General features: G+C 32.2%; 4 protein-coding genes across 10 annotated transcripts; 2 read left to right on the top strand and 2 right to left on the bottom strand.

The window, feature by feature from the left end:
* Positions 1-2,210: 2,210 nt before the first annotated feature.
* On the top strand, positions 2,211-9,107 carry LOC111677614 (putative uncharacterized protein DDB_G0284695). Its single transcript, XM_023438775.2, has 5 exons — positions 2,211-2,972; positions 3,616-4,157; positions 7,531-7,618; positions 7,988-8,403; positions 8,465-9,107. Exons 1-5 carry the CDS (start codon positions 2,415-2,417, stop codon positions 8,952-8,954), a joined length of 2,094 nt encoding a protein of 697 aa, XP_023294543.2. The 5' UTR covers positions 2,211-2,414; the 3' UTR covers positions 8,955-9,107.
* Positions 9,108-10,842: 1,735 nt separating this feature from the next.
* LOC111677316 (ribosome maturation protein SBDS) lies at positions 10,843-12,060 on the top strand. The gene is made up of 2 exons (XM_023438414.2): positions 10,843-11,248; positions 11,310-12,060. Exons 1-2 carry the CDS (start codon positions 11,118-11,120, stop codon positions 11,938-11,940), a joined length of 762 nt encoding a protein of 253 aa, XP_023294182.2. The 5' UTR covers positions 10,843-11,117; the 3' UTR covers positions 11,941-12,060.
* On the bottom strand, positions 11,995-14,149 carry LOC111677285 (IST1 homolog). 4 transcript variants are annotated; one of them, XM_023438382.2, is made up of 6 exons: positions 13,805-14,149; positions 13,355-13,743; positions 12,958-13,271; positions 12,681-12,764; positions 12,434-12,496; positions 11,995-12,294 (listed from the first exon to the last, which is right to left on the bottom strand). In XM_023438382.2, exons 1-6 carry the CDS (start codon positions 13,984-13,986, stop codon positions 12,076-12,078), a joined length of 1,251 nt encoding a protein of 416 aa, XP_023294150.2. In that variant the 5' UTR covers positions 13,987-14,149; the 3' UTR covers positions 11,995-12,075. The 4 variants fall into 4 exon arrangements, with proteins under 4 accessions (XP_023294150.2, XP_023294153.2, XP_023294161.2 ...); XM_023438385.2 differs by lacking the exon at positions 12,434-12,496; XM_023438393.2 differs by lacking the exon at positions 12,681-12,764.
* A 2,101-nt stretch (positions 14,150-16,250) lies between these two features.
* On the bottom strand, positions 16,251-26,079 carry LOC111677422. Of its 4 annotated transcripts, none has more exons than XM_023438552.2 (10): positions 25,440-26,079; positions 24,999-25,108; positions 20,985-24,416; positions 20,771-20,885; positions 18,821-18,933; positions 18,537-18,762; positions 18,267-18,462; positions 17,718-18,199; positions 16,914-17,647; positions 16,251-16,846 (listed from the first exon to the last, which is right to left on the bottom strand). In XM_023438552.2, exons 2-10 carry the CDS (start codon positions 25,089-25,091, stop codon positions 16,523-16,525), a joined length of 5,715 nt encoding a protein of 1,904 aa, XP_023294320.2. In that variant the 5' UTR covers positions 25,092-25,108; positions 25,440-26,079; the 3' UTR covers positions 16,251-16,522. The 4 variants fall into 4 exon arrangements, with proteins under 4 accessions (XP_023294320.2, XP_046807074.1, XP_046807075.1 ...); XM_046951118.1 differs by having other exon boundaries at positions 25,636-26,079; XM_046951119.1 differs by lacking the exon at positions 24,999-25,108 and having other exon boundaries at positions 25,636-26,079.
* Between the last annotated feature and the right edge of the window lie 839 nt (positions 26,080-26,918).

Here is a 26,918-nt window from a genome sequence, read left to right as displayed (position 1 = left end):
AAAAAGGGCATTTGAGCTCATAATTTTGTTTATGTATGTAACGTTAAACGAAACCCTACCCCCACATAAAGTCTCTTTCAGAAAATTGTCAATTAATTTCCTAAATATATGCGAGAAACTCCCGATTTCTTGAGAACACTATGAGAGCATTTTATATTTTAGAAATACTGTGGACACTTGTAGAACTGGACAGTCTCTTGATACTAAACTGTAGACGTAGATATTATTGTTTGACCTCTTCAGATTTAGTTTTCGGATATTTCTCGTGCCCGCATCAATCTTAATATGTCAATTTTCCGTCCTTTTTTAAACTGTTGGACACTGAAGAAGACTACATATTTAAAATGAAATTATAAGTTTTTATAAGGCGTCATTGCCAGAAACTGGTTATACACATATCATAATTGTGGGCACATATTGCCAGTTGGATGCCTCCAAAGCACAACATTTCACGGTATAGCTTACTCACAAATTAAGTCACTTAAGCAAAGGAAGTCAAGATTGTATTCAATATTAGAAAATCTTTTAAAATAATTTCTTTATCTTTTTGAAATATTAATTTCAGTATTAATATTCCAGCAAAAAAAGAACTTCCAAAGAAGTGAATAATAAGTAGAATTTACTCTATGGAAGTACTGAAAAAGACCTAAAGAAGTTATGATTTAAACACAGGCTTGCCATAGAAAAGATGTCCTTTTTATTTGATTCCAAATTCACTACATCTGATGTCATTCTCAGGAAGTTATTTTTATGTTATTTTTTGTAAGTTGTTAGGAAGTGAAACCGTAGTATTAAATAATACAACTAATTTGACTTAAATAATATGAAGATACATAAATAAATTACACGCATTTATTAACTAACTCGAAAATAAAATCGGTTTAACTCAAAATTTTAAACAAAATTGGATTCTTTTCGCTTCTTTGGAAGTCAATAAACATCATTTCGATAGAAGGTAGTGCTACTTATGAAGTGGTGATATATGTTATTGTTTTGGGGATTGTGCATTGAAGTTCCACTTCATAAATTTTATTTTAAACTTTCGGAAATCTTATTAAAAAGTATTTTCTTGTAAAATTTCCTTAACACTCTGTTTACTTTTTCTGAATTTATACTAATTTCATAGCTGTTGAAACTCTTAAAATATATTGGAAAGCACCATATAAAATGTAAATGAACTCGCACCTAAATCAATAGCGGAAGTACGAGTATAAAACTTAAGGCATTATTTATTAAAACTTTCCTAGATATGTTCGTTTCAAAATTAATAATTCAAAAGTAAAACAAGAATACAAAACCACCAAATCCACTTCCATTTGAATTAAAACCCAACTTCTCTTTCAAAACAATATTGAAATATTTTTTTCTTTTTTTTTTGCTATTTATAAAACATGTGTAATCGATTTTCTTGAAATTTCCTTTTTTAATGCTTTTAATGCGTTGTTCGAAAAAAATGACTTCTTCAAAACTGTAAGAAGCCAAGATAAGAAAATGATTAACATATAAGTAAATAAGTTGGACTAATCCATAAAACAGGCAACACAAACAAAAACCCAACAAACTGTCAATTACTTGGCCAACAATTATGTCACTGACATTGAAAATTACTAAAGGTTTCTTAGCCATTTCTTTATTTCGAACTCTCTAAACTGGATAGCAAAGTTCAAAGGAAGTCTCAGATTTATTAAGAAATAACAGAAAAGTACATTATAAATGTACATCTACTATTATTATATAAAGTGGAAGGAAAATAACCAAACTATAGCTAAACTAAAAAACTAAAATTAGTACTTTGTTGAAACAATGGTCACTCATTCAGTGCGGAGAGCGAACAAATATTACAATGATTATTACTCTGGTAGCCAACAACAAACAAACAAATTTCTTACGAAACATAAAAAGGTTTCTCAAGAATACTCTAACCTCTAAACAGCTGTTTTAGGGGGAAATTCTGCGCAATTAGCAGCCTGAACTAGTGACAGGAATACTTTCTATTTTAAATTGTTGTCGTTGTTGTAATAGTGGTCGTTATAATAATGACCATCGGTATTTTCCCTTTAAAACAACGAACACGAATGCTTTGAGACGATTGTTAGCCAATCTAGCCAACAGCAACTAACTTAATATCGTAAAAAGCATGTGTTTTGGTCATTTCGTGACTAAGTGTTGACCGTGTAACATCCAATAGTCACAACGGTTGTTTTTTATGTTAAATGTTGCGTTTTAAGTTTTTTTATTATTATACCTTAAGCCGGTTGTATTCATTTATTGATTTCTGTAAAAGTACAGAATAAGAACGTTGTGTTTTAAGTGCCCAAAGTGAAAAAACATGTTCGATTAAAAGTGAAGAAAAATGTGAAAATCTGTGAAGTTTCGTATACTAAATGCAAAAGAAAAAATAAATAAATTAAATAATGCAAAACTTGGAATCAAACAAGGAAAATACAAATCCAGATCACTTCCTCAACACTTCTGCAACAAACACTACAAGCACTTTTTACCCAAATAACTCTTCAACGGATAACAACAATTTGGAAAACGGTGATGAATTAAATACTGAAGACCAGGATACAGCTACCACCGGTGCCACTAGACCGAAATTTTCCTTTGCTTCTGATTATACACCATCCCGTCACTTTACAGGTTTATCGGCATCCTACGATTATACTTCGAATCTACCAGTATCATCATTTGCTGTTCTAAATAACGATTACGCTTCATCTTCATCGTTCTCTCACAAACCCAACGCCATAGTGCACCCTATTCGACGTCCGGAGCAGACGGCATTGCCGAAATCTTACAATGGCCTTGAGCAAGAGCTTAGGGTTAACGGCTATAATCCCTCATTGTCGGTAACATATCCCCAATTGGGTGCCTCAAATGCGCGCCACTTTGCCGAAGAACTTAATCGCAAATTAAGTCATTTAAGCTCTAGCCAAGGAAGCCGAGATTTCAAAAATTCTTCTCAACATGTAGGCTGACATGCAGTGTTTTTTTTATTTATTAAATATTGGGTTTTTATTTGGTGTATGTGTATATACATATATACAAATGTACATATGTACTTCGATTGTTTACAGTGTGTTTAATAACTATTTGAATTTTTAACATGCTCGATTTTTTAGTGAAAATTATATCATATAATTTTAGTGAAAATTTAATCTTTCATTAAAAAATTCTCTATTTTAATGAAAATTCAATTTTATAGTTATACCCAGTGAGCTTCGCTACCCTGAACATAATATAATTAGGAAATCCTTTAAGATTCTTTATATTGATCTTTTATGTGAAGAACCATTTTTGCTAATCTGCAATTTATGAATTTCCATGTTGCCTGTGCAAAATTTGCTCCAATATTTCCATAAATATTAAAATGGATGCTAAAGTCAAATTTAAGAACTAGATCGTATAGTTTCTCATATATGCTTTTTTTGTCAATTGTCAATTGAGACCCAATATTAGCCACAATTTTTTTTTATAAAATTGCCTACTGCAAAATTTTTCACGAAGTACATTAACCTTTCGTTTATCAAATAAAAACCCAATTACAATACATATTTCTTTCCACATAAAAACTTTTCCAAAAACAAACAAAATTTTCCTTTGGCATTGTAGGGCAGCAATCAGGATACACTCAATCAACGACCACTTTTCATTACCACTGTACCCAGAGGCATATTCTTGCCACCGCCAAAAGATATTGTACTTCTTTCGCCGTCACGTAAACGACAATTGTACGCGTATTCTTCACATCCTGTCGTTTACAATACCACTTCGTCGTTGCCGACGTCTTACTACAACAACACGCACAATGTCCATAAAATTAAAGTTACAAGTGAACAAAACTACAACAATAGAAACAACACTTTCACAATGGCCAAGGACAAATATCGTAGCAACAACAACAACAATAATAATAGTACTAGTGGTGGGGGTATTACAAAAGTGGCAACTGATGGAGGGGCCAATGCGATCGCCTCAAATGATAAAGTTTTAATAGCGACAACAACCACCAACACTACTTCTGCAGCCCCAAAATCGTCTTTACCTTTAAATGGTGTTAGGGGGTCATATGCTAACTCCACTCCAGTTCCGGGCGGTTTGCATATAAGCAAACAGCAATTTCATCAACAACTTAAACAAAATCGTTCCAAAAGGTAATAAATAATCGCACTCATACCAACACACACCAGCACCATCATGCTCTTTTTATACAGTTTATTGGGATTTGTTTTGATTTCTTTAACTCAATTTTCTATGGAAGTTGAAAAAGTTTTTTTTATTGAAAGAAGTATTATTTAAATAAATTTAACGAATTAAATGATTAACAACTCGCTACATGAGAATTTAATAGTTGTTGACCAATAATATATGGTTCAATAAATAGGTTAATAAAATATTAAGACCATATAATTATTTTGTTTTCAAATCAGTTTTGTTTTTCTTCGGTTTTTTGATTTTGTCCAGCAACGTTAATTTTCCATCATAAAAATAAACCAGGACACATTTATTATTATATTCATCATCTGCATATAAAATTAAGAACCTACATATCTAATACTCCACTCTAGGGAGGACAATTAAATGGAAATTGTGTCATATGCGTCAAATCACGAACACAAAACAAAATAACCCATGAGCCACAAACAACCAGTGACCATTCTTCATATGAACATTTGTATTTCAATTTTAACAGATAACAAAAAAAAAAACATGTTAAAAAACACACAAAAAATAACAACAAAACAAACAAACAAAAAGAAGAATGAGAAATAATCATTAAATATTTATGGCATAATATAAATTTATCAACGAAACAGGTGAATATCCTGGGAAAATAAATTTACTTTGCACTAACTGTTGTAGTTTATATGGAAATGTACACAGACATTCACACTTAAATAAAAATTAAGATTGTATTTTAATTTAAAATAGTACAAATGAATACATATGTATTTAATAACTAATACAAGGTTTTTGTTCCTATATTTATAATGAATTTTATTTTGTATATGAAACTTTTTAAGCAAAAGAATTGAAATAGTGGTTTATTTTCAAATTTAAAAATAATTTTTTATTCTTTAAAACATTCATACATATGCACGTTATTTTGCCTTACACTATACACAGTGAGAAATACAGTTGAATAACAAATAAAAAATAATAATTTAAAAATTTTTAACAAAATGCAAGAAAAAATTTCTTAAATACAACTACGTTTTATATATTTAGAAGATACATATGTGTAGATATTACTCATACTGCCTGTGGTCCAAAGAATTAAAACGTTTACAAGTCGTATGAGTAATATTTTTCAAAATATTTATTTTATAAGCAATTAGCTATACCCAGAATGATTTATTACCCTAAAAGCAATATAAATAAAAATCAAGTAAAAGTGTTAAATTTCTCCATCCCGGATCTTATATAGCCACCATAACCCTCATATACCCTGTAACATTAACATTAATTTTCGAAATGTGGTCCTATTTAGGGTTCTTTATGAATCGATCATTTTGTTATTTGCAGTAATGATTTTATTACACCATATATATCGTCAAGACTTTATAAAAACCACGGAGATTTTTGGAATAGGAACTTTAATAGAACTTGGGTCAATTATGGACCGATATCTTCCAATTTAATATATTAATAGTATTTTGAAAGGTGAACCTGTGCTATGTGAATCGTTCGAATTATGGACCGATATTAAGAAATATTTTTACTTATGCGAAGCATTGTGTTGGAACTAGGAAAGTAGGTTGTGGGAAGGAGGATAGAGGAAGTAGTGTTTGTGGGCATTTGATTTAAATCTTCTTATATCGAAAGTGGTAGGAAATACATCTGCAGGAAGTTTATTCCACATACGAACAGTGTAGCAGAAGAATGAATTTTCTCTGCCACAAATGGGTGTGTTCTTAAAGAATATACGGGTATCGAGAACAAGTTCACTAATTTGGAAGGAACACATTCCATTGTAGTATCGATAGAACAGTGAAATACACCCCACGTTGCGACGGTGCTTCAGAGAATCAATAGAGTTGGATAACCTACTCTCATCTATAAGTACCTTCGCCCTGTCCTGTACGCGGTAGAGTAGCTCCAAAATAGTCTTTTGGAGTAAGAAGATTAGATGGAGTGATGTATGTCTTACACCGTTTTTAAAAAAACCGAGACACTTGAATGCTTCTTTCTACTCTTTAAAAATCTGTTTAGTCCAGCGGACATTGTACTGAATTTTCATGCCCAGAACATCAAGAGTTTCTGATTCCTTAATATTTACACCACCCATATATATATATATATATATATATATATAAATATATATATATATATATATATTATATATATATATATATATATATATATATATATATTAATATAATATATATATATATATATATATATATATATATATATATATAGATCGAACAAAAATATCTGCCAAGCGTTTATGTGTTGAAAAACACATTTTTATCAAGTCATGATTAAGCGATTCATTCATATTGCGCCTCATTGTCCCAATTCTTAGAGGGCTTGGCCTATGATTGAATGAAGAAGAATGGCAGATATTGCTGTCATTCGCAAAAGAGTAGATAGAGTTGGAAGTTTGACATAGAAGGTCATTTATAAAGATAAGAAATAGGGTAAGGGAAAGAACGGAGCCTTGCGGTTATTTAATGAGCGAGACTCCGTATGGGGAATACTTTCAATTATGGAACGATCCTCATAAAATCAAAAGAAACGGTTTTAGAGCCAATTAAGCGCCGATTCTTATCAAATTTGATAAGAGATTAAATTTTGTATAAAACATGTTAATGTCGAATTTCAATGCAATAGATGTTTCTTTTAGACAGAGAAAGCGTTACCCATTTTCGGGCTAGCTATATCCTATATATCTTATCTTAGAATCAAATAAGGACCATATACATAGGGAGTGACAAAAACAATATACCTCCTCATATTTTATGGTGGGTATAAAAATGTAGAAAATAGGTCGTTGATACCAATTAACACAAGAAATAACATTGGAATTAGTGAAAATTATTTAAAATGTTTTCTCATCGTTGGCCTGTGTAATTTTCACTGAAATTTCTCTCAGTACATACATGTCAGACGCGTTGTTCTTACTAACTAATGTATTGTAATGTTGTTGTTTTTTTATTTTCCAACTTCCGGTCTATGAAACTTTTGCAAACCAAATAAAAAATAAACAAGTTTAGTAAAAAAAAGGAAAAATTTGCATAGGTCATGACTTTTTTTAAATAAATGATTTAAAAAAAAAGGAAAAATGTCTAACAGCTTAAATAAAGTTAAAATATACGATAAGAATATTATGTAAATAAATTATAAAATTTATTCTAAATTCAAAATTCCAAATTACGTAAATGTTCATCTTAAATTCTATAGAAATTAACAGTTAAAACAACATGAAAGGTCAAACTAAAGTGTCCTTTGAGAAAATTTAATAGTTAATTGTTAAAGTGTTAACTGGCAATTAAATTTATTTTTATTTGTTTTCTATTACAGAGAAACTCCACCTCCTGAACCCTATAAAAATGTAATGCACGAGAGGCGAATTGTTAGAGGCAGTAACTTTGCCGGAAATCAATTACTGGTAAGTACCTAACAACAAAACACTTTTGAGAAAATCTTTTTGTATTAACGAAAAATTTACAATTTTAATTTATGAATGAAATTTTTTGGAATTCAACGAATTGCATTTAAAATTTTAGCCCTCGTATTTAAATGTCCCCTTTTTGCGCCATTGATGAGTGTACATTTATTTACTAAATATATATAATTTAACAAATTAATTATGTTGGCATGTTTGCTGGCCATTAATGAATGAATGAATGTTAGTATTTGATGTGCCAAAAAAATATGACGTTTTCAATTTAAATTTCCATTTAATTTGCAATATTTTTGGCAAATAAAAAAGCAGTTTGCTAACACCTTGTTTCATATTAATTTGTTTTGTTTTTAGGGAGAATATGATCCCTTTGACAAGGCAGCCGAATATCGTAGACGCCAGGTTTTACGCAAAAAGAATGTCACACACCGCAACCAGCGCAATGTTTTGGGTACACCACCACCAGTAGAGGGACGGCGACATGAAGATGTACAAACCGATAAATATTTGGAAGAATTGGTTGCCAGACCTCCAGAAACTTCCGCAGAAACACAAACTGATCTATTTTTAGAGAAACCACCAACACCTCCTTATATACCAGCTAAAATAGGCGTCGATGTAGCAACGGAAATTGCCGATGGAGAACTATTCCAATTCGATGCCGAAGCCCAGCCCATTATTGATGTCATGGTTGATAGTATTATGGAATTAAGTATTTTAGAGGTGGCTCATGAGCAGGAAATTTCCAATATACGCAAAAAACAACAGGAGTAAGTGGTTTTTATTGTAAACTACATATTTTCCTATTTATAATAAAATGTACTTTTTTAGACTTTTAGCAGAAAGAGAAGCTGAATTGGCAGAACTAAGACGTCTCGAAGAGGAGGAGATACGTTTACAAGCCGAGAAACAGAGACGCTTGCGTCAGGATAACATTGCCAAATCTTTGGACGATGAAATGCAACGTGGAGTTACAGCCGCCAAATTACTACAAGGTCACATTGCCAGCATTTTACCAGAAGTTTTGGACAGTCTAGAACCGGCTACAGATACCGCCAAGAAAGAACAACTAATGAAGACTATTTGTCCTTGGCTATCGGCCGAAGTGGCCGAAGAAGTCGGTCAAATTGTAGATTCTCGAGAAATACTAACAGTAATCATACAAGAAATCATTAAGCAACGTGCCGAAACCTATGCAGGTTATAAAGAAGAAACTGCTTCCGTTTTGGAGCAAATAGATGAGGAAGAACATGCTGCAGAGGAAATGAGCGAAACAGAAAACGAAACACCTCAGCCTCGTTGTCCACCAGATGTATCATAGAATAAAATCTAAACTAAATATCTATTTTATTTTTTATTATTCTCATTTAGCAAATTAAAAATGGCTTCATAAAACTATTGATTAATGTTATTAAGTTTTTAGTTTCCCCAAAATCATTAAAAAAACTCAAGAAAAGTTTTCACAAAATTTTAACAAAATTGTTGGTATTTTTAAAGAAAAAAACAAAACAAATTTATCTTTAATAATTATGAAAATCTTAAAGGAAAAAACTTTTTAGAAATTTAGGAATCTTGGCAAATAACAATTAAAGAGTGTGATTTTTTAAAGATTGTTTTTTTATTTAAGATTTTCTATATTTTGTTGAAGTAATAAATGTATATAAAATTTATCAAAATTGAAATTTATTTATTTATTGATTATTCACTTACCGTTGGCGGGGAAGTATCTTAAATGCTTCAAAACTTTCTGGACTTTTTTTAATTTTTAAAGTTAATTTTTTATTATTGTTATTTTTGTTAATTAAAAACCAAATTTTGATTTTGGAATGAATAATTTTTTAATAACACTTTTTACTTTTATATTGATATTTTTATACACCTTTTTATTTTTTAATTTTAATTATATTTTTCTAATTTTGCAACATTTTATTTATTTTTTCTTTATCATTTATTTTTAATATGCAGCAAAAATTCAAATTATACTTCAGAAAAAGTAAAAAAGTTTACAAAAATTTTAAAAATTTGTAAATTTTTAAAATTATTAGTAAAAAAAGCTTTTAATTGAAAAACTATTGAATGCTACTTTTAGTTAGAAAAAATGGTTTCTGTCTAAACTAAATGTACATAAATTCTAACTTAACTATAAATAACTATTGGCATCTCTACAACTTACATTTTCATTCACTCACATTTACACAAAACTTTGAATTAAAAGAACTACTGACATTTTTATTGAGATGCCATAGTTTTAGGTATTAGCAGCATTTTAGTGATACCTTAATACCTGATACAGTCTGGTACTTTTAGAATACTTGTTGCATTCTACAATTTTCTCAAACACACACACAGGCATTTAATATATATTTTTTTACTTTCTGTTCCACAACAAGAATTATTTACAAATTGATTTTTTATAATCGAAAAGTTTAATTTATTAAAACGTTCATATTACCCGTATTTATTACACTTTATTTAACGAATTTATTATATTTATACTTGTGAAACTTCATTAAATTAACAAAATTTTACTTTTAAAGAAAGAAGTAATTTTTTCACATTCCGGCGCGAGTTTACGATTTCTCAACTGATTGTTTAGTGTTGCCATAGCTATTTGCTAATTGGAAAATAATTTGACATTTATTAATATCTGATTTAAAACAGTCTGGCACTTTAAGAACACCTGTTGCATTCTACAATTTTCTCAAACACACACACACAAGCAGTTATTCTAATTTTCTTACTTCCTTTTCCACACCAAATATTATTTACAAATTGATTTTTTATAATCGAAAAGTTTAATTTTTTAAAACGTTCATATTACCCGTATTTATTACACTTTATTTCACGAATTTATTTTATTTATAGTTGTGAAACTTCATTAAATTAACAAAATTTTACGTTTAAAGAAAGAAGTGATTTTTTGCACATTCCGGCGCGAGTTTACGGTTTCTCAACTGATTGTCTGTTTAGTGTTGCCATAGCTATTTGCTAATTGGAAAACAATTTGACATTTATTAATATCTGATTTAAAACAGTCTGGCACTTTAAGAACACCTGTTGCATTCTACAATTTTCTCAAACACACACACAAGCAATTATCCTAATTTTCTTACTTCCTTTTCCACACAAAGAATTATTTGCAAATTGATTTTTTATAAGCGAAAAGTTTAATTTTTTAAAACGTTCATGTTACCCGTATTTATTGCACTTTATTTAACGAATTTATTGTATTTATACTTGTGAAACTTCATTAAATTAACAAATTTTCAAGTTTAAAGAGAGATGTGATTTTTTGCACATTCCGGCGCGAGTTTACGGTTTCTCAACTGATTGTCTGTTTAGTGTTGCCAATTGGAAAATACTTTGACATTTATAAAACACATGTTTTTTGTTTTGTTTCTTTTTCGCTTTGATTCCATAAAATAAAAAGTATTTCACCAACAACACTAGTAAAAATTTTTTTTTAATTTAACATTTATTCACTATGTCTAAAATCTTTACGCCTACAAATCAAATACGTCTTACAAATGTGGCAGTGGTACGATTGAAAAAAGGAGGCAAACGTTTTGAAATAGCCTGCTATAAAAATAAAGTACTTTCCTGGAGAAGTAATGTGTAAGTATACACTTACATTACAATTTAGAAATTATACTAATAATTTACTCTTTATGTAAAGGGAAAAAGATATCGACGAAGTTTTACAAACACATACCGTGTTCACCAATGTGTCTAAGGGACAGGCCGCCAAGAAGGAAGAACTTATGAAAGCATTTGGCAAATCAGACGAAACTGAAATTTGCAAAGAAATTTTAATGAAGGGAGAACTGCAAGTGTCGGAAAAGGAAAGACAGTCTGTGCATGACACACAGTTGAATAGTATCATTAATAGTGTGGCCGCTTTGTGTGTTAACCCCGAAACCCGGAGACCTTATTCCTCTACAATCATAGAGAAATCTCTAAAAGAGGCTCACTTTTCAATTAAGCCAAATCGTAATAATAAACAGCAAACATTGGATGCGATTAAATTGCTCAAGGAACACATGCCCATTGAAAGGTCTCGCATGAAGTTGAGAGTCTCTTTTGCCGCTAAAAAAGACAATGGTCCTAAATTAAAGGAATCTATATTAAAACTCAGTACTGCTGTCGATCATGAAGAATGGGATGAATCTACTCTGCATATGACATTATTAATTGATCCCGGAAATTATCGTGTTATTGATGAATTGGTACGCAATGAAACTAAAGGCAAAGGATTGGTTGAACTGTTGGAACTTAAGGAAGTGGTGGAAACAGACGATATTTTCTAAACGTTTTGTAGTAACGTTTGTGATTATTATTATTTATTTGCTCTTTTTTATTAATAACAGTTTGGATAAAATATAATACGTTTTTTTAATAACAATTCATAGCAGACAACTAAGCATGTATTAATTTCGTTTTACTTATTTGCGTTTTTTAAGATTTTCAAAACGTTTGGATAAATCATCAAAATCAATGTCGTCATCGTTGTTATTAGGCTTTAATTCATCCGTTGGAATATCTGGCAAATCCATGGGAACATTTGGTAACTGAGGTATATCCATGGATGGGGGTGGTGCAGAGGGCTGCACTGTAGGAGGAGGCAGTTTGCTGCGTGGTTGAGGCTTTGGCTTATTAGCGTTCTAAACACAGAAATGAAAGAACCATTAAAATATTACACATAAAGGAAAAAAATATATTTTGCTTAAAAGTTAAAAAAAACAGCAGACATTTTTAAGATTTGAAATTATTGTACAAGTTTTAATGTTTAGTTAAAGCTACCTGTAGATTAACAGGATTAATTGAAGAATAACGTGGTGGTGGATCATTGTGCATTTTTTGTCGCTATTAAGAAAATAAAAATGTAAAATAAAAAAATAAACAAAAAATATTATTGACAAATAGATACGTGCAACAAAAGGGGATGAAAGATGTGACTAATAATTATACACAATGATCTAATAACGCACACGCTGAGTAGATAATATTAGTAACAAACACGCACAATAATTACTCAAAAAAAACCTACCAAAATACTTTCATCAAAACCAGCTGCCTCTTCAACATTATTATCAGTTGCTCTTGAAGCCTGTAAATCCTGTGAAGCTTCCTCCTAGCCGCGTTAAAGTTAGTTAGTTTAAATCATTCTAAATGAGGACTTCAAATTTTGCTTACAAAAATGGTCAACATTATTAATTAAAAAATACACAAGTGCTTGTTGACCATTCTAGAAAATTTGCAGCACATGCTTACATGCCAAACTCTGGTAATTTTAATAATTAATAATTTCCTAACTCTTTACTTACATTTATAAACTGTGTGTTCAAATCCTTGTGTTCATTGTTCATTGGTGGTGAAGTGGGTGGTATGTTATAATTGAATGGTGGAGTTCCGCCCGGTCCACCTCCGTATGGCAATGGTGGAGCCGCAGAACCTCCGCCCCCGCCACTAGCACCACCGCCAAAGGGTGGATAGTTAAAAGGTTTATTAGATGGTGGTTCTGGCATATGTGGTAATGGTGGTACCGTTGGATATCCTATAAATCCCATTTGAGGTGGAGGACCAGAACCTCCACCCAAATTATTGCGATCAGCCAAATCAATGAGATTTTGATCTCGTCCTATTAATAAATATTTTTAGTTGCAAAATTAAATTATACATATTCTAGCATAAACGTTTTTGAATCATAACTTGTTTTCATACCTTCTTTTTCCTCATTTAGTACTTGTGGATCTGGTTCATATTCAATGTTATAGTTCTTGGCGATTTCAATTAAATATTTCTCCACCAATAGCTTGGGCGGAGCCTGTAGTTGCAATTTATGCATTAACTTTTCTGAAACATGATGATCACCGGTAGCAGTTCTTGCTTTTTCTGCAAATTGCGGCCCATACTTCTGAATAAATATATCGGAAATGACCTTCAACTCGGATATATCACTTTGCAAACGAGGACACACCCATACAACACTAGACACAGCCTCTGCTATACCATCGTCTAGCTCTTTCATTTGGGTCACCAAGCCAAATCTTGCCAGTAGTAAGTCGCAATACATTTCAACTACTTCCATGGCTTCAACCAAATAATCTTCCCTAAAACGTATGTATGTATAAATTTACATGGATACTCATACTTTCTGCATTAGCTACTTACCTTATAATATGTTCAACACGTATCCTTGCCCTTTCGGTTTTGCCATTGGCCAAGAAGTCAGCAATTTCCTTGCGAGATTTTTGTGCAATTTCTGCTTTTTTCTTTTCCAATAATTTTAAACGATTTACGGCCAATCGTAGGTTGGTCTTTAATTTGGTATAGTTGGGACCACTGGAAAACATGTTTACTCTTTTAAATTGGAATTAATTTCACTTATTTTATTCCACCGATAACTATTAACATCTATTTGTTTTGGATTTTAGAAAACAAATAAAAATTCACTTGTAAAAAGGTTCCAATTAAAAAAATAGTGACTCATTAAGTTGTCCACTGTTTGTTGTACATAGAGAAAGCAAAAGAAAAACAATACAAAAGAATAACACAAAATGTATTAATATTGACGTCACAAAAAGAGAACAATACTAGGGTGACCAATGCTACAAAAATTACTACAAGAACAAAATCTATTAATTGAAGTATAATAAATCTTTATTAAAAATGTATCTTATTTCAGAAAATACTACAACATTAAATGCTAAACACAGAAAATTTTTTTTTTTTATTTCTAATATACTTATATAGTTTTAAAAATTACTTTAAAGTTCTAAATATATTGGAATGTACTTGGTCACCCTATTTTAAAAAACTCTTAACAAAACAAATAAATCAAAACATTGAGAACTTTACACCAAAATACAGCGAATGAGAGTAACAAAGCGAGAGCAGAAAATTTTACTAAAATATACTCAAATAACAAAATTAAAACTAACCTCACTTTCGTCTGTTAAATACAATTATGAAACATACATGGTGTTATGTTTAGCATTAAGTTTTTAACTAATTTCAGTAAAATTTTTTTTTTAACATTTTGATAGGAATTAAGTATATTTAAATTGTAATATAAAACAATTTTTTTTAACTTTACATACGACTTAAAACAACAACATAAGTTAATAATTAGTAAATGTTTAAGTCATTATCATGTAACATGTATGTTTTAATTTTGATTACACGCTTTCCCCTACATACATGTTATGGAGAATGTTATGAAGGCAACAACAAAGAGGAATACTAACAACAACAACTACAACGAAAAAAGAGGAAAAACCAGCCTATAATATAATAAAAGAGACAGACAGCCTCTTGCTTAAATGATCTAAAGTGTGAGTAGTGTGGGGGGTTGTTTATTTTCTGTGGTTGTACATTTGCGTATGTGTAGTTGTTCGCTGTCATTTAATTTACATGCAATTGTAAATAAAAGAAAATGCCAAAATAAAAGACAAAGAAGAAAAATGTTAATGGTAAAAAAACAATTGTTGTTGTATTGTACAGAGACAGAGTTACTCATTTTAAAATAATGGAAAATATAAATGTATAGATATATAGTACACACAATTGTTCTAATAAGAATGTTGGGATTTTTAAGCTATAAAATGTATTTTTTGTAAATAACTTGAATATTAAATTTTTGAATATTTAAATATTCATGAAATAACATACAAGCACACGTGTTTCTAGTTTAAATAAAGATTATGTATATTTTATATTTCTAAAGTAAATATATAATATAGAATGATTTATCTAAGTTCTAAGATATTTTTTTTAATAATCACTATTCCCTATACATAAATCCCGTTTTATAATGTCATTGGTAAAAAGTTGGCAACTCCTAACATACAACAACAAAATTGTTATAAATGAGCGCAACTAAATCACTATATAAATAAGAGAGCACAAAATGGTAAAATAAACAAGTAAACAACACTCACTCATACAATGTTTCTCAATGTAAATACAATATGAATTAATAACCACACTTTTTTGTTTTTGTTTTGCCTACAACAGAAAATATACATGATGAGTATTTTAAATAGAGACATGAAAATATCAAAACGAAAGTTATACATGGTAAAATCTTGTTAAACTTACATTGTCTGTTAAAAGCAAATAAATAAGATATGTATGTAGAAGTAAAAGAAGTTTAATTTACGTCAAGTTTTGTTTATTGTAAATATCATGTATTTTAAACGAAGTTTGTATACATGTTAGAAAAATGTTATGAAAACAGAATTGAGTAATAGTAAAGACAAAGCGTAATTGCACAATTGATCTGTAGAGTGAGTATGACGGGGGTAGTTTCGCGGAAAAAGAAACAACAAAAGGGAAGAAAACAAAAACAACAAATGCCGCACTATAAGCATTTCTGCTTCAATAAAAAAAATGGTCCAAATGAAAACACAGTTTGTTTTATTTATATGAATAAATTTTTGTTTATTTATATTTTAGGTTATAAACTAACCAACCACTTGTTTTAATTATTTTAACACAGTTAAAGTGGTTATTATTTGTTTCTTTAGTAGTTAATAACTATTGTTTAAATTAATCAAATATTTACAGTAATACAATAAAAATCAAAATCAAAAAAGCATAAAAACAAATATATAAATTTTTTGAAAAAATTTATTTTTGTTTTAATAATCTTTTCGTTCATTCAGTCCTACAATCTACGAGATAATACAAAAAATAATAATATAGGAAATAATAAAGAAACAAGGCTTAGAGAGTATTTAAAACTATGGAGATACGTTGAGTAGTAACAACAAAATATATGAAGATGATGATATATAATATTAAACGATGATGACGACAATGACGCTTAACACACAGTGTGAATGTGCGTGAAATTATGATGAAATCGTACAAAAATCCTTGAGTTTATTAAGACTCGACTTTACGTATTTTAGCCATACTACTAGTGCGTTGGTGAGTTGACGTCGCTGTTGACGTTGCCGGTGGTGTTCCACAAGTGGTAGCAGCCGCAACGGCATTTACTTGGGAACTATTTAATTCACTGCTTCCGCTTATTTGCATTCGTCGTTTAACGACGATTTTACGTCCTTGTGTTGGAACTAAAGCAGCAGCAGTTGTCGTAGTTGCAGTAGCTGCGACGGTGGATGTTGTGGTTGGCATTTTAATAGGTGTCTTACTTTTACTGGTATCATCTGTGGAAAGTTCATCCATATCTCCTGTAGTATTTTCCTCCTATAGAGAAGGTTAATATTGCATAAATTAATTATAAATTTAAGATTCTTTAATCTCTACAACTTACCTCATCATCATCTTCCATTTCTTCTTCTTCAAATTCAATGTTGTAACCCTCTGGTTCGACCAGTTGGCCATTAAGTGTTGGAAACGGAATTTCTGGCAATATAATTTTATTGTTTGGCCCATTGCGCTCGTTCATTAGCTTTTGCAGTAAATTCGAAATGTCTTCACGTTTCCGCGTCACCGTCAAGGTATCAAACCATTGTGCAAGTTGTTTTATTGGCACCCGATAATCACGAATCGGATCCTTAAAGAAGTGTTCAACATACTGCAACAAATAGAGGCCACAATCAGTAAAGTTATTTTGCTGAGGAACTTTAACGCAATGTCCCGGCATATTGTCCTTGTTAAAGGTATGCAACGGAGCGCCAGTCATTTTTATTTTGTATTCACACGTAAGATAGTCTCGTAGAGTGGCTACAACACGACTGCGAGAGGCACCCGCCAACGAATCAAATATTAATATTAGTGGCTGTTTAATGGGTTGGTGAGTCGATGTGGTTGCGGTTCCCGGTATTAATGGAGTAGCCGGTTGGGAACTGTTTAAAGTTGTGGACGATGATGTATTATCAAAATCACTATCCTCCGATGCCAAATCACTATCATCACCTTCAGCTTCGTCTCGCTCACTGTCGTCGTCACCAACACCGCAAATCTCACTTAGGACACTGGCACTATCACGTTTTGATAAGGGTGTAATCGTTGTATTACCAATTTGCAAGGACACCTTTTTGCCTTCTGCAAAAACAAAAGAACATTTATTAATTTAAATTACTTAAATTATATTGTTTCGACTAAGGGTACTTACTGTTTTTCTTAATAGGTTGCAATTCTACGGGAGTATTTGTATCAAAGGTAACCGGACCTTTAAGGCGAGGGAAACATATGATGGCCAAAAACCAATGCGACTGTTCATTGATGGGTATAACAATGAAATCTTTTTCGAAAAGATTTACATTTTTCGTCCAGTTTTGTACGCGTGCATGACGCTTTTGGGCCGGTGTCAATTTACCCCCATCCTTATCATGATGTGTATGACGTGTTAAAGTTGTTAGACGTTTATAAAAGAATGTACTGAAAATGTGAGTACGTTCCTTTTGAGCTTCCGGGATGACATTATCGTGAACCCATTTCAAATAGAAATCAATAATAATGTCGTTTAAATATTGATCCGTGGCCAGACACATATAATCTTCAGTGTTGATTGATATGCCGCCTTTTCCTGGTGGATATATAAGAAGCTGTCGTATTTCATTTGGTTGTAATTGGGTTGTTGTGGGAATGTTTTCACTAAAAGATAAACGATTAATTACATATTAATATTTAGATCTGTATTATCCGATTGTTAAATCCTTACCTATTGTTCTTATTGTTAGCCAATTTTTTGTCTGAATCAGCAGCTCTTTGCAGCAAATCTTGTGCATCCGTTTCAGAAATTTCATCAAGAAAGTCCCATATAGAACGTATAACACTTTTAGCTTGCTCTGATATAACATCAAATTGTAAAATTATTTTACGTATTTGATAAGGACCATTGGCAGAAAAATAAGTAACTAAAAATGACATAAAAAGATATATAGACTTTCTTAAATATCGGTATATATAGAAGTTAGTGTCTTTTACTTACCACCGTCTAAATGTTTAGCAACTTCTGTCATATTTAAAGATTTCTGTATATACTGGGCACAATTACGTAAAGTGTAGAAGCACAGCATTGAATTGGCCGAGGAGCTTTTGGAAAAGTGTGCAATAATCTTGACAACCTCATGTTTGTAAATATTTAAGGCAAACAATTCACTTGGATTCGTTTCCAAAGGTGCTACAATACGTATACCCAGTGAGGTAATTATCACCTAAAAAAAAGAACAAATTTCTTATTGGGTCATTTACTTTGTACGTAAACACACTCACCTGTTCCGTTGGTTCAAAACGATAAGTTCCAAATCGTATTAATTTGCATGCCAGGCTGCAGCTCATCTTATCGACACAATTTGTAAGATCAGTAACGTCCCCACGAGTAAAATCTATAAGAACAAGAGAAAAATTAAAAAAGCTTGTAATTTGTTTTATACTTATACACAAACACATAAAAACGTGTTACAAAATTTATTCTCTGCTGGGAAAATCGATCTTATTTGTTGCTATTAATTTCTATATACTTTAATTACCATTTATATCCATCGTTTTTCTAAACAAAATGTACGGTATTATTAACCAAATATTTAAAAAATAAGTTACTTATTTTAGCTAAAATTAACAATGCTTTTTAATGTCAGTCACTTTTTTATTTGCCTTTTCAATATACATTTATCTCAATTTTCTTCTTCGACTAATCAAAAGCAATAATGGCGTCCAAATGTCAGTGTCATTATTAGGCCCTCTGGCGGCAAGTAGCACAAATAAAACAGCAAATAAGGTTATACTCGAAAAAATTCCTCTACCACTGCTTTTTTTATTTACGATTACTCCACACTCATTTCGATAACTCGAAAAAAACATATGGAGGTTCTCATATCATACGACAAACTGCCATCACCAATTATATGATAAATCAAATGTCAAATATTCTTTAAATATTGAGTTTGATATAATTTAAAAAACAAGTGGGTAAGTATAGTCGGACATGGCCGACCATATTATACCCTACAACATTGAGTATGTAGATTAGTTTTAAAAATAAAGCAGTTAACATGTTTACCTTAATTCCGAAATATTTAAACAATTTGCTGAACAAAGTGTTTTCTAAAAAAGAGGTTTTTATGGAGGCAAGGGTAAATATGGGCCTATCCTAACAAATTTTGGTACATGGCTTTTCGTTTACATTAAGAGTTATGTATGCTGTATTTCACCATGATAGTAGTGTTTATAAGTAAATTATTGACCTTCAAGTCATTTTCTGAAGGGGACTTTGTATGGGGGCTGGGGACAAATTGTTAAGACGTATATAGAATTAAATATTGCCGATTTTTGTAGAGTTACTACAATATTTAACATAACTATGAACTCAAAAGCTGTTTCCGGAGGGTATGGTTGTATGGGGGCTAGGTGAAATAATGGACCGATTAAGTCTGCATATGAATAAGATTTTTCAGCAACAAAAAATCATCTATGCTGTCACATTTCAGGATATTTCGGTATTTCAAATTTTGTAAAGTTGAAAATTATATGAGAATTATCTTAAGGACTGTTGCATTCTTCACACAAATCGTTAGGAATAATATTATTTTTCGCCAGAGTACTTTTAAAAAATGAGTGGCCAGTTAATAGTCTGTTTAATCTCCAAGGGCTTAAAAAACATTTTCCTTTTGGAAAACCATGTTAGTTTTGACACCTGCGAAGAATCCGACCATAGTCTTTGTATTCTGTTTTTGTAGTCTTCATTCTATTTGGAAATTAAATCATTTTCGATAATGTTGATTGATCAGAAAGTCGACCAATGCATGTTACTCAATTTAGTGTTGCCAGATTATAGTAATACCCCTCAGAAAATTTTCAGAGTACTCGGAATTGTAACCAATGTTGTGTGCTTTTTGTGTTACTTATAATTTGATTTACTTGTATATAAAATCTGGATATGAAGTTCAAATTTTTAATAAATTTTTTTTTTGCATTACATCTTAGTATACTTGTGATTAACATTGTATATGAAAACAGAAAATTTCTCATATACAACAAAAAATTTTTCATTTATCGAAAAATATTTTTGGATTAACATTTGTTCAATGTTTAGATGAATTTCGGTAAGAATGTAGAATAGCTACTTTTCCACACACAAGTATATTATAAAAAAGTATAATCTACACACAATTTCTATCGGAATAAATGTCTGCAAAATTTAAGAGAAAGTCTATTGAAACTTACCATTGTATAATGCTGATTCATCAGGATCTGGCATATTTGGTTCAAACGAAAATGGTTTATATGATGCCAATGATGCACTGGAAGATGTATTTGAAGGTTTAGCTAAAGCTGCCATCTGCAAAGACAAATAAGTAAGTAATCATTATTTCTTCGGGGCATTTAATTTGATAAGATTAATGGCATAAAAGTTATGAAAAAGCAAAAAAAAACTTACAGTGGAATTTCCCTTATTTGACGATTCGTCATCCTCTTCGTCACTGCTAAGTGTTAAAATAACGGGCTCGATTTCAGCAGCTCGGCGTCCCGAACGTGAACCTCGTCCTCTTGCCGCCTGAGATCCTCCTCGACCACGTGTAGATGTCGGTGCATTGGGATTGTAAGCTAAAGATGATTTTCCCCTTTGGGCTGCAGTTTCCGAGTGTCGTTTCTTTTCAATGGGCGGTGCCGTTGATGACGGTGTTGGTGAATCGGCGGAGCCCGAATTATTTGAATTAGCAAAATTGCTTCCTAATGATGGCGATGCAGTAGCTTGTTTAATAGGAATCTTTTTGGGAGGTTCCATAAACACACGTTTACACCGTTCACATTTGGCATGATCATAACCGCTAAAGCCACAACTCTGACAAATGGCATAAAAGCCTTGAATTAATTTACGCTGAGGCAGTTCTTCGGTGGCTTTAGAAGTACTTGAAGCTGCTGAAGTAGTTGCAGCATTCGCAGTCGTTGCCTGTTTTGAGTTGTTGGGTTCTTTTGTGGAATTTTCGGTGGTTTGTGCAATATTGGGTGCAGTCGCCGCCGCAGAAGCTGCAGTCGTTGCTGCTGCATTATTTTGCGCATTGCCTTCGGTAGTATTTGATCCAGCAGCAGCAGCAGGTTGAGAACCTGTTACAGCAGCTGCTGCATTTTGTTGCATACTTTCTTGTTGTCTACTTATTTGTAGACTTTGTTCTGCTCTTGATATTAACTCACTAGGAGATTCTTGTACAGAAAATCCAACAGTTACTACAAAATCTATATTAGCTCCGGGATTCTCCACACATTGTATAGTAGTACTATTATCGAACGGTACTCCTACCTGTTCCAAAAGATCCTGTACGGTACACGATTCTCTAGGCAGAGTAAATGTAATCAAACGTTGCTCGCCAGATACCAAAATAACTAACATTTTTGCGCTATTGCGATCCTTTTCAGCCATTTGTTGACCGGCGCGATTTTGTAGCACGTGTTGAGTCTGTATTTCATAGTTATTATGCGATGTTTGGTACACAGAAGAACCAGCTGGAGGTCCGCTAGGAATTTGTGGATTTGTAACAGAGCTGCTTGTTGCATTAGCTGCTCCAGCTACACTTGGTGCGACGCCACCAGCGCCACCTTGTTCCTTATTCACTATATGCTTCTGTGGGGCAACACGGGCGACTGGGACGCTGTGTACAGATTGGCCAGCTGCTGGTAAAGAAATTTTTGCCCCGCCTGCAGTTTGTTGTAAAGGTTTAATACCGCCAGCTGCAGCGGCATTTTGTATTATTTGATTGCCACTAGCGTTTGCATTCCGTTTCTTAAATTCGGCCAATGACATGCATGTGCCATTTTGCGTTCGAATCATACGATTTTCGTCATCATCTTTGGCAGTATAGTATGTTGTCAGTGTAGTGCCACTAACTGGTGTTGAATTGCCACTGCTAAGCACTGTTGTTGGACTTTGATTTGGAGCACCAGCCACTTTTGGTTGCTGAGCATCTTTTTTTACAAATACCGCTTGAATACTATCTTCCAAGTCAAGATCTCCCAAACCAGCACCTCCTCCTCCGGCACCTGCTGCACTCGAACTAGAGGACGATGGTGTTTGTTGCCCACTCTCTGATGGACTCTGTTGATGCTGTTGCTGTTGTGCGCCTATGGCGGGAGATCGAAACCGAGATGCCACGCCAGGCATTCGGGGCTGAGCTTGCACTAAGTGTACCTGTTGGTGTTGTTGCTGTTGAACTGTGAGATTTGGATCATTAACTTGTGTTCTGTAAACTTGTCGAATGCCCTGGTTCGGAAGGGATTGAGTTACTATTTTTCCTTGCTGTAGTGTTCCCAGCTGTTGGTTATTGGCCAAAATGGGAGAACCTCTTCCAGCTGTTACATTTGCAGCTGCTCCGCGAGCCCCTCTTCCTCGTCCCCGTGATGTTGAACCAGCCGTAGTGCTGCATCGAGGCCGAGGTGTTCGTAATATTTGACCTCCTCCACCACCAATAGCGCCTGCAGCATTAAAACCCGGTCTTATTTCTGCTCTAGCAACACCCGCCATACCGGGCATTCGTGCTATTAAAGTGCCACTCATCGCTCCTCGTCCAATTTTACCACCCCTAGCTACACCAGCGCGAATGATTGTTGCACCGTTTGGATTTGGAGCTTGGGTCACCATTTGCGTTTGTTGCTGCTGCTGCTGTTGTTGCAACTGTATGTGTTGCTGATGCTGTGGAGAATTTTGAGTTGGTTGTTGCTGTTGCATCAATGTCTTCGGCATTTGGTTTTGAACTTGAATTTGTTGATAAACTACATTTTGTTGCATTTGTTGCTGAGGCTGGGGTGGAGGCGTTTGTTGTTGAGTCTGTTGTTGCTGATGTTGGGAGGGAACAACACGTGTTTGCTGTACTAAATGTGTTGGATTGTGATGCTGCTGCATTGTGGTGTGTGTCGTTTGCAATATGTGTTGTTGCTGATGTGTTTGTGGCGATTGTCCCATCACCGTGTGTTGTTGTTGTTGGGGTGACTGTTGAGGCGTCGAGTATAGAACACGATTATTATAGATGATGCGCTGCGGTGGCATTGATTGCCTCATTATTAGTTCTTGTTGTTGGGGCTGTTGGATTAACACCTGTTGTCCCGAAGGCTGTTGAACTATTAGCTGTTGTAATTGCTGCGTTTGTTGCGGCTGCATTCTATAAATGATTTGGGGTTGCTGTTGGGTTTGTTGCTGATGGCTTGGTGATACTTGATGTTGAACCTGCACCTGTTGCGGATGATGTTGGGGACTTTGTAAAATATGTTGCTGAGGTTGTTGTTGGGCCTGAGGCGGAGGTGGCGCTTGATGAATCATTTGCTGTTGATGCTGAGGATGCGGTTGATATTGTTGCTGCAATTGCTGAGGCTGTTGTTGGATATATACTTTCTTCTGTTGTTGCTGTTGTTGTTGCTGATGCACTAACTGATCTGTTGTATAGTAGATTTGTTGTGGCTGTGCTTGAACATGCTGTTGCATTTGATGATCTTGTGGTTGCATATGTTGTGCTTGCTGTAGCGTTTCTTGTGGCATCTGATATGCGGCTTGCAATTGATGCTGTTGTTGTTGCTGCTGTTGCTGTTGAGGGTCTAATACTTGATGATGCTGTTGATGCATCAATACTTGTTGTTGCTGTTGTTGTTGAGGTGCTTGTTGGTGTTGTTGTTGAGTTTGAGCTTGCTGTTGCTGAACTTGTTGCACTTGTTGATGTTGTACAGTCTGAGCTTGAGGTTGATTCATATCTTCGCCCAAAATGGTGTAATGAGTTCCCGCTTGAGGCGGTTGATATTGAGTGGGCGTTCCTTGTGTTTGATAGACAACTTGTTGAGGACCATCATTTTGTAGAAGAATTTGTTGTGTTTCATCTAGAACAATTTGCTATATATTTGAAAAGAAAAAAATATAATTAATTTCTATACAAAGTTCGGGTAGTACCTATACAATTATAATAATTTATTTTATAAAGTTAGTTTATAACAATTTGCTTAAATGTTATTTTTTTATTTTTAGTTCCGATTTCCGAAAATCACTTCGAAACAGTTTAAATATAATCTAAGACGTAAATAACAGGCTGCCGAAAATATTAGTGGTAATTCCTAACATGCCAGGGTAGAGAAGATGTTGAATGGAAAAAATATCAATTAAAAATTTAAGCCGTGTATTCTATTCTATGTATAGTTTTCTATTCAATTATGAAAGAAACCGTTGTTGAATATTCTATTATTTCGTATATTAGTACATACGTTCACAAACCAAACTAACCAAAAGTTTTATGATTTCTGCGATTAAAAACAATATTCGTGCAACACTAATTGAGAAATCTGTCATATATACAACATACACTTTATCATACAAGTTAGATTTTAAATTATACTAATCTACATTTTAATAAAAATATCTTAATTATATAAGGTTAGTAATTTTAAAACTATGAACCTGAGCTCTATTTGGGTTACTGACACCAACATCATCACTGGCCACATGAACCACTTGGACATCAGCGTAGATTTGTTTTAGGTCATCAAGATTTTGTATTTGGTAATATTGGGCCATACTGACTGGTGGCAACACTGCATTGTAAATGGGAAGAAAAAAATACACATACAAATGTTGATTATTGATGATATAAATTCATTTATAACAAAAAGAATTCGATTTTTTTATAATTTACATTAATTATACTTGAATTTCACTATAAAAAATTATTTTAAACTAAACACTATTACTGCACAGAATTTAGATTTAATAGGAAATCGAAAAGCAAAAGAATAAAATTAAAAAGAGAAGAAGACACTTCAAGCAGCCATTAATAAAATGATATAAAAGCAAGCAAACACCAAAGAGATGAACAAATTGATTCGATTTTTTTTTTGTTTTTTTGTAAATGTATATAAAACAAACCTTTTTATGTAAAACTTTTTATAATATTTTTAATTCGTTATTCGAATATCACTCTTTTATTTAAAACTATTTAATGCACATTTAACATTTTTTGGGTTGTAAAAATTTCACATAAAAATTGCATAGATATTTTTTAATGAAAAATGGCTTTCTTTGCCTTTAGAAATTAAATATGGCGTGTGGCTCTACTACTAACATTTTGATATGGGTTTTGTACGCACACACAATCAACAACACTCATTGTCATCATTGTACGGCACATCCACAGGGTTGCACTGTCTACAAGTTCAGCGACATCTGGTGCCTGCTAGTAGAATAACTCCACTTATTTTCTTCTTTGACATTTTTCTACTTCTTTTTTATTCACATTCTTTCAAACAAGAGTGGGACCACTAAATTATATACATTTATCAACCATATTCCGTGGTACCACTAAATTGTTTATTCACTAGCACCAGTTCTAACATTTGCATTATTTTAAACATTTCGTTTAACTTGAACATTTTTAATAATTTATTTGATTTTTTCCAACACAATTTATTTTGTTTTAATTGTTTCAAATTTATAACAGTTTTTAATTTGTTTATATTTAAAGTTTTTAGTTTTTGTATTTGCGAGTTTATAACAACGACACCGTTTTTGAGAGTTTACTTGACAAACTTCTGATTACTTTTGCTTATTTTACTTTTTGTTTTCTATTATATTTTTCCTGTGCTAGGCACAGAGACCTGCGCTGATTTGGCAGAAAACGAATAAACCTAGCCGCCGGTAAAATTTAAAAGCCGCCGGCACCATAAATTTCTTAGCTTCATACGACTTGTTATTATTCAGGCAAAGGAATATATTTAAAGTTGTTATCATATACATAAAAAGACCTTAATATGATAACAAATTAAAGTTTCAAATTTTTGAAAAATGTAGAAAATTTTATAATTTTTTAATATGTACATTTATTAACTGTAACTACTTATATTAATTGGCTTATATATACAATCTTTTAATTTTTAGTTTTGAAGTTTTAGACATATGTTTATGTCATATATTTTCAATTCGTGAAACGATCCGGACAATATAGAACATTTGAAAGAGCTATAGAAAACCTATTCAAGATATTAACCCATTAAAACCCAATCTCACAAAAAGTATTTTTTTATATAGTGTTTTTTTTGACAATAAAACCGATAAGTATTGAAAAAATTTTAGAAATGATTTCAAGTTCTCGTTTGATGTATAGATATATACTAATGTATATATTAATAAATGGTAAATAAAGTATATACAATTAACGTGTTTTATTTAAAATTAGTTAATTCTTTTTTTTTTTTCTTTTGAGAAAAACAAAGTTTATACTATACTAAATATAAGTTATTACTATTACGATGTTCTATGTTTATTCCTTTGGAATGAAACTAAATTTTAATATTATATGAAAGAACTTTGAGAGACGTTTTCAATGACGAATAAGAAATATTTGAAAAG

This window comes from Lucilia cuprina, chromosome 5 (assembly GCF_022045245.1).
Source record: "Lucilia cuprina isolate Lc7/37 chromosome 5, ASM2204524v1, whole genome shotgun sequence".
Taxonomy (NCBI): Eukaryota; Metazoa; Arthropoda; class Insecta; order Diptera; family Calliphoridae; genus Lucilia; species Lucilia cuprina.
The sequence above is the reverse complement of the archived record's forward strand: the minus strand, read 5'-3'. Positions and strand labels throughout refer to the sequence as shown.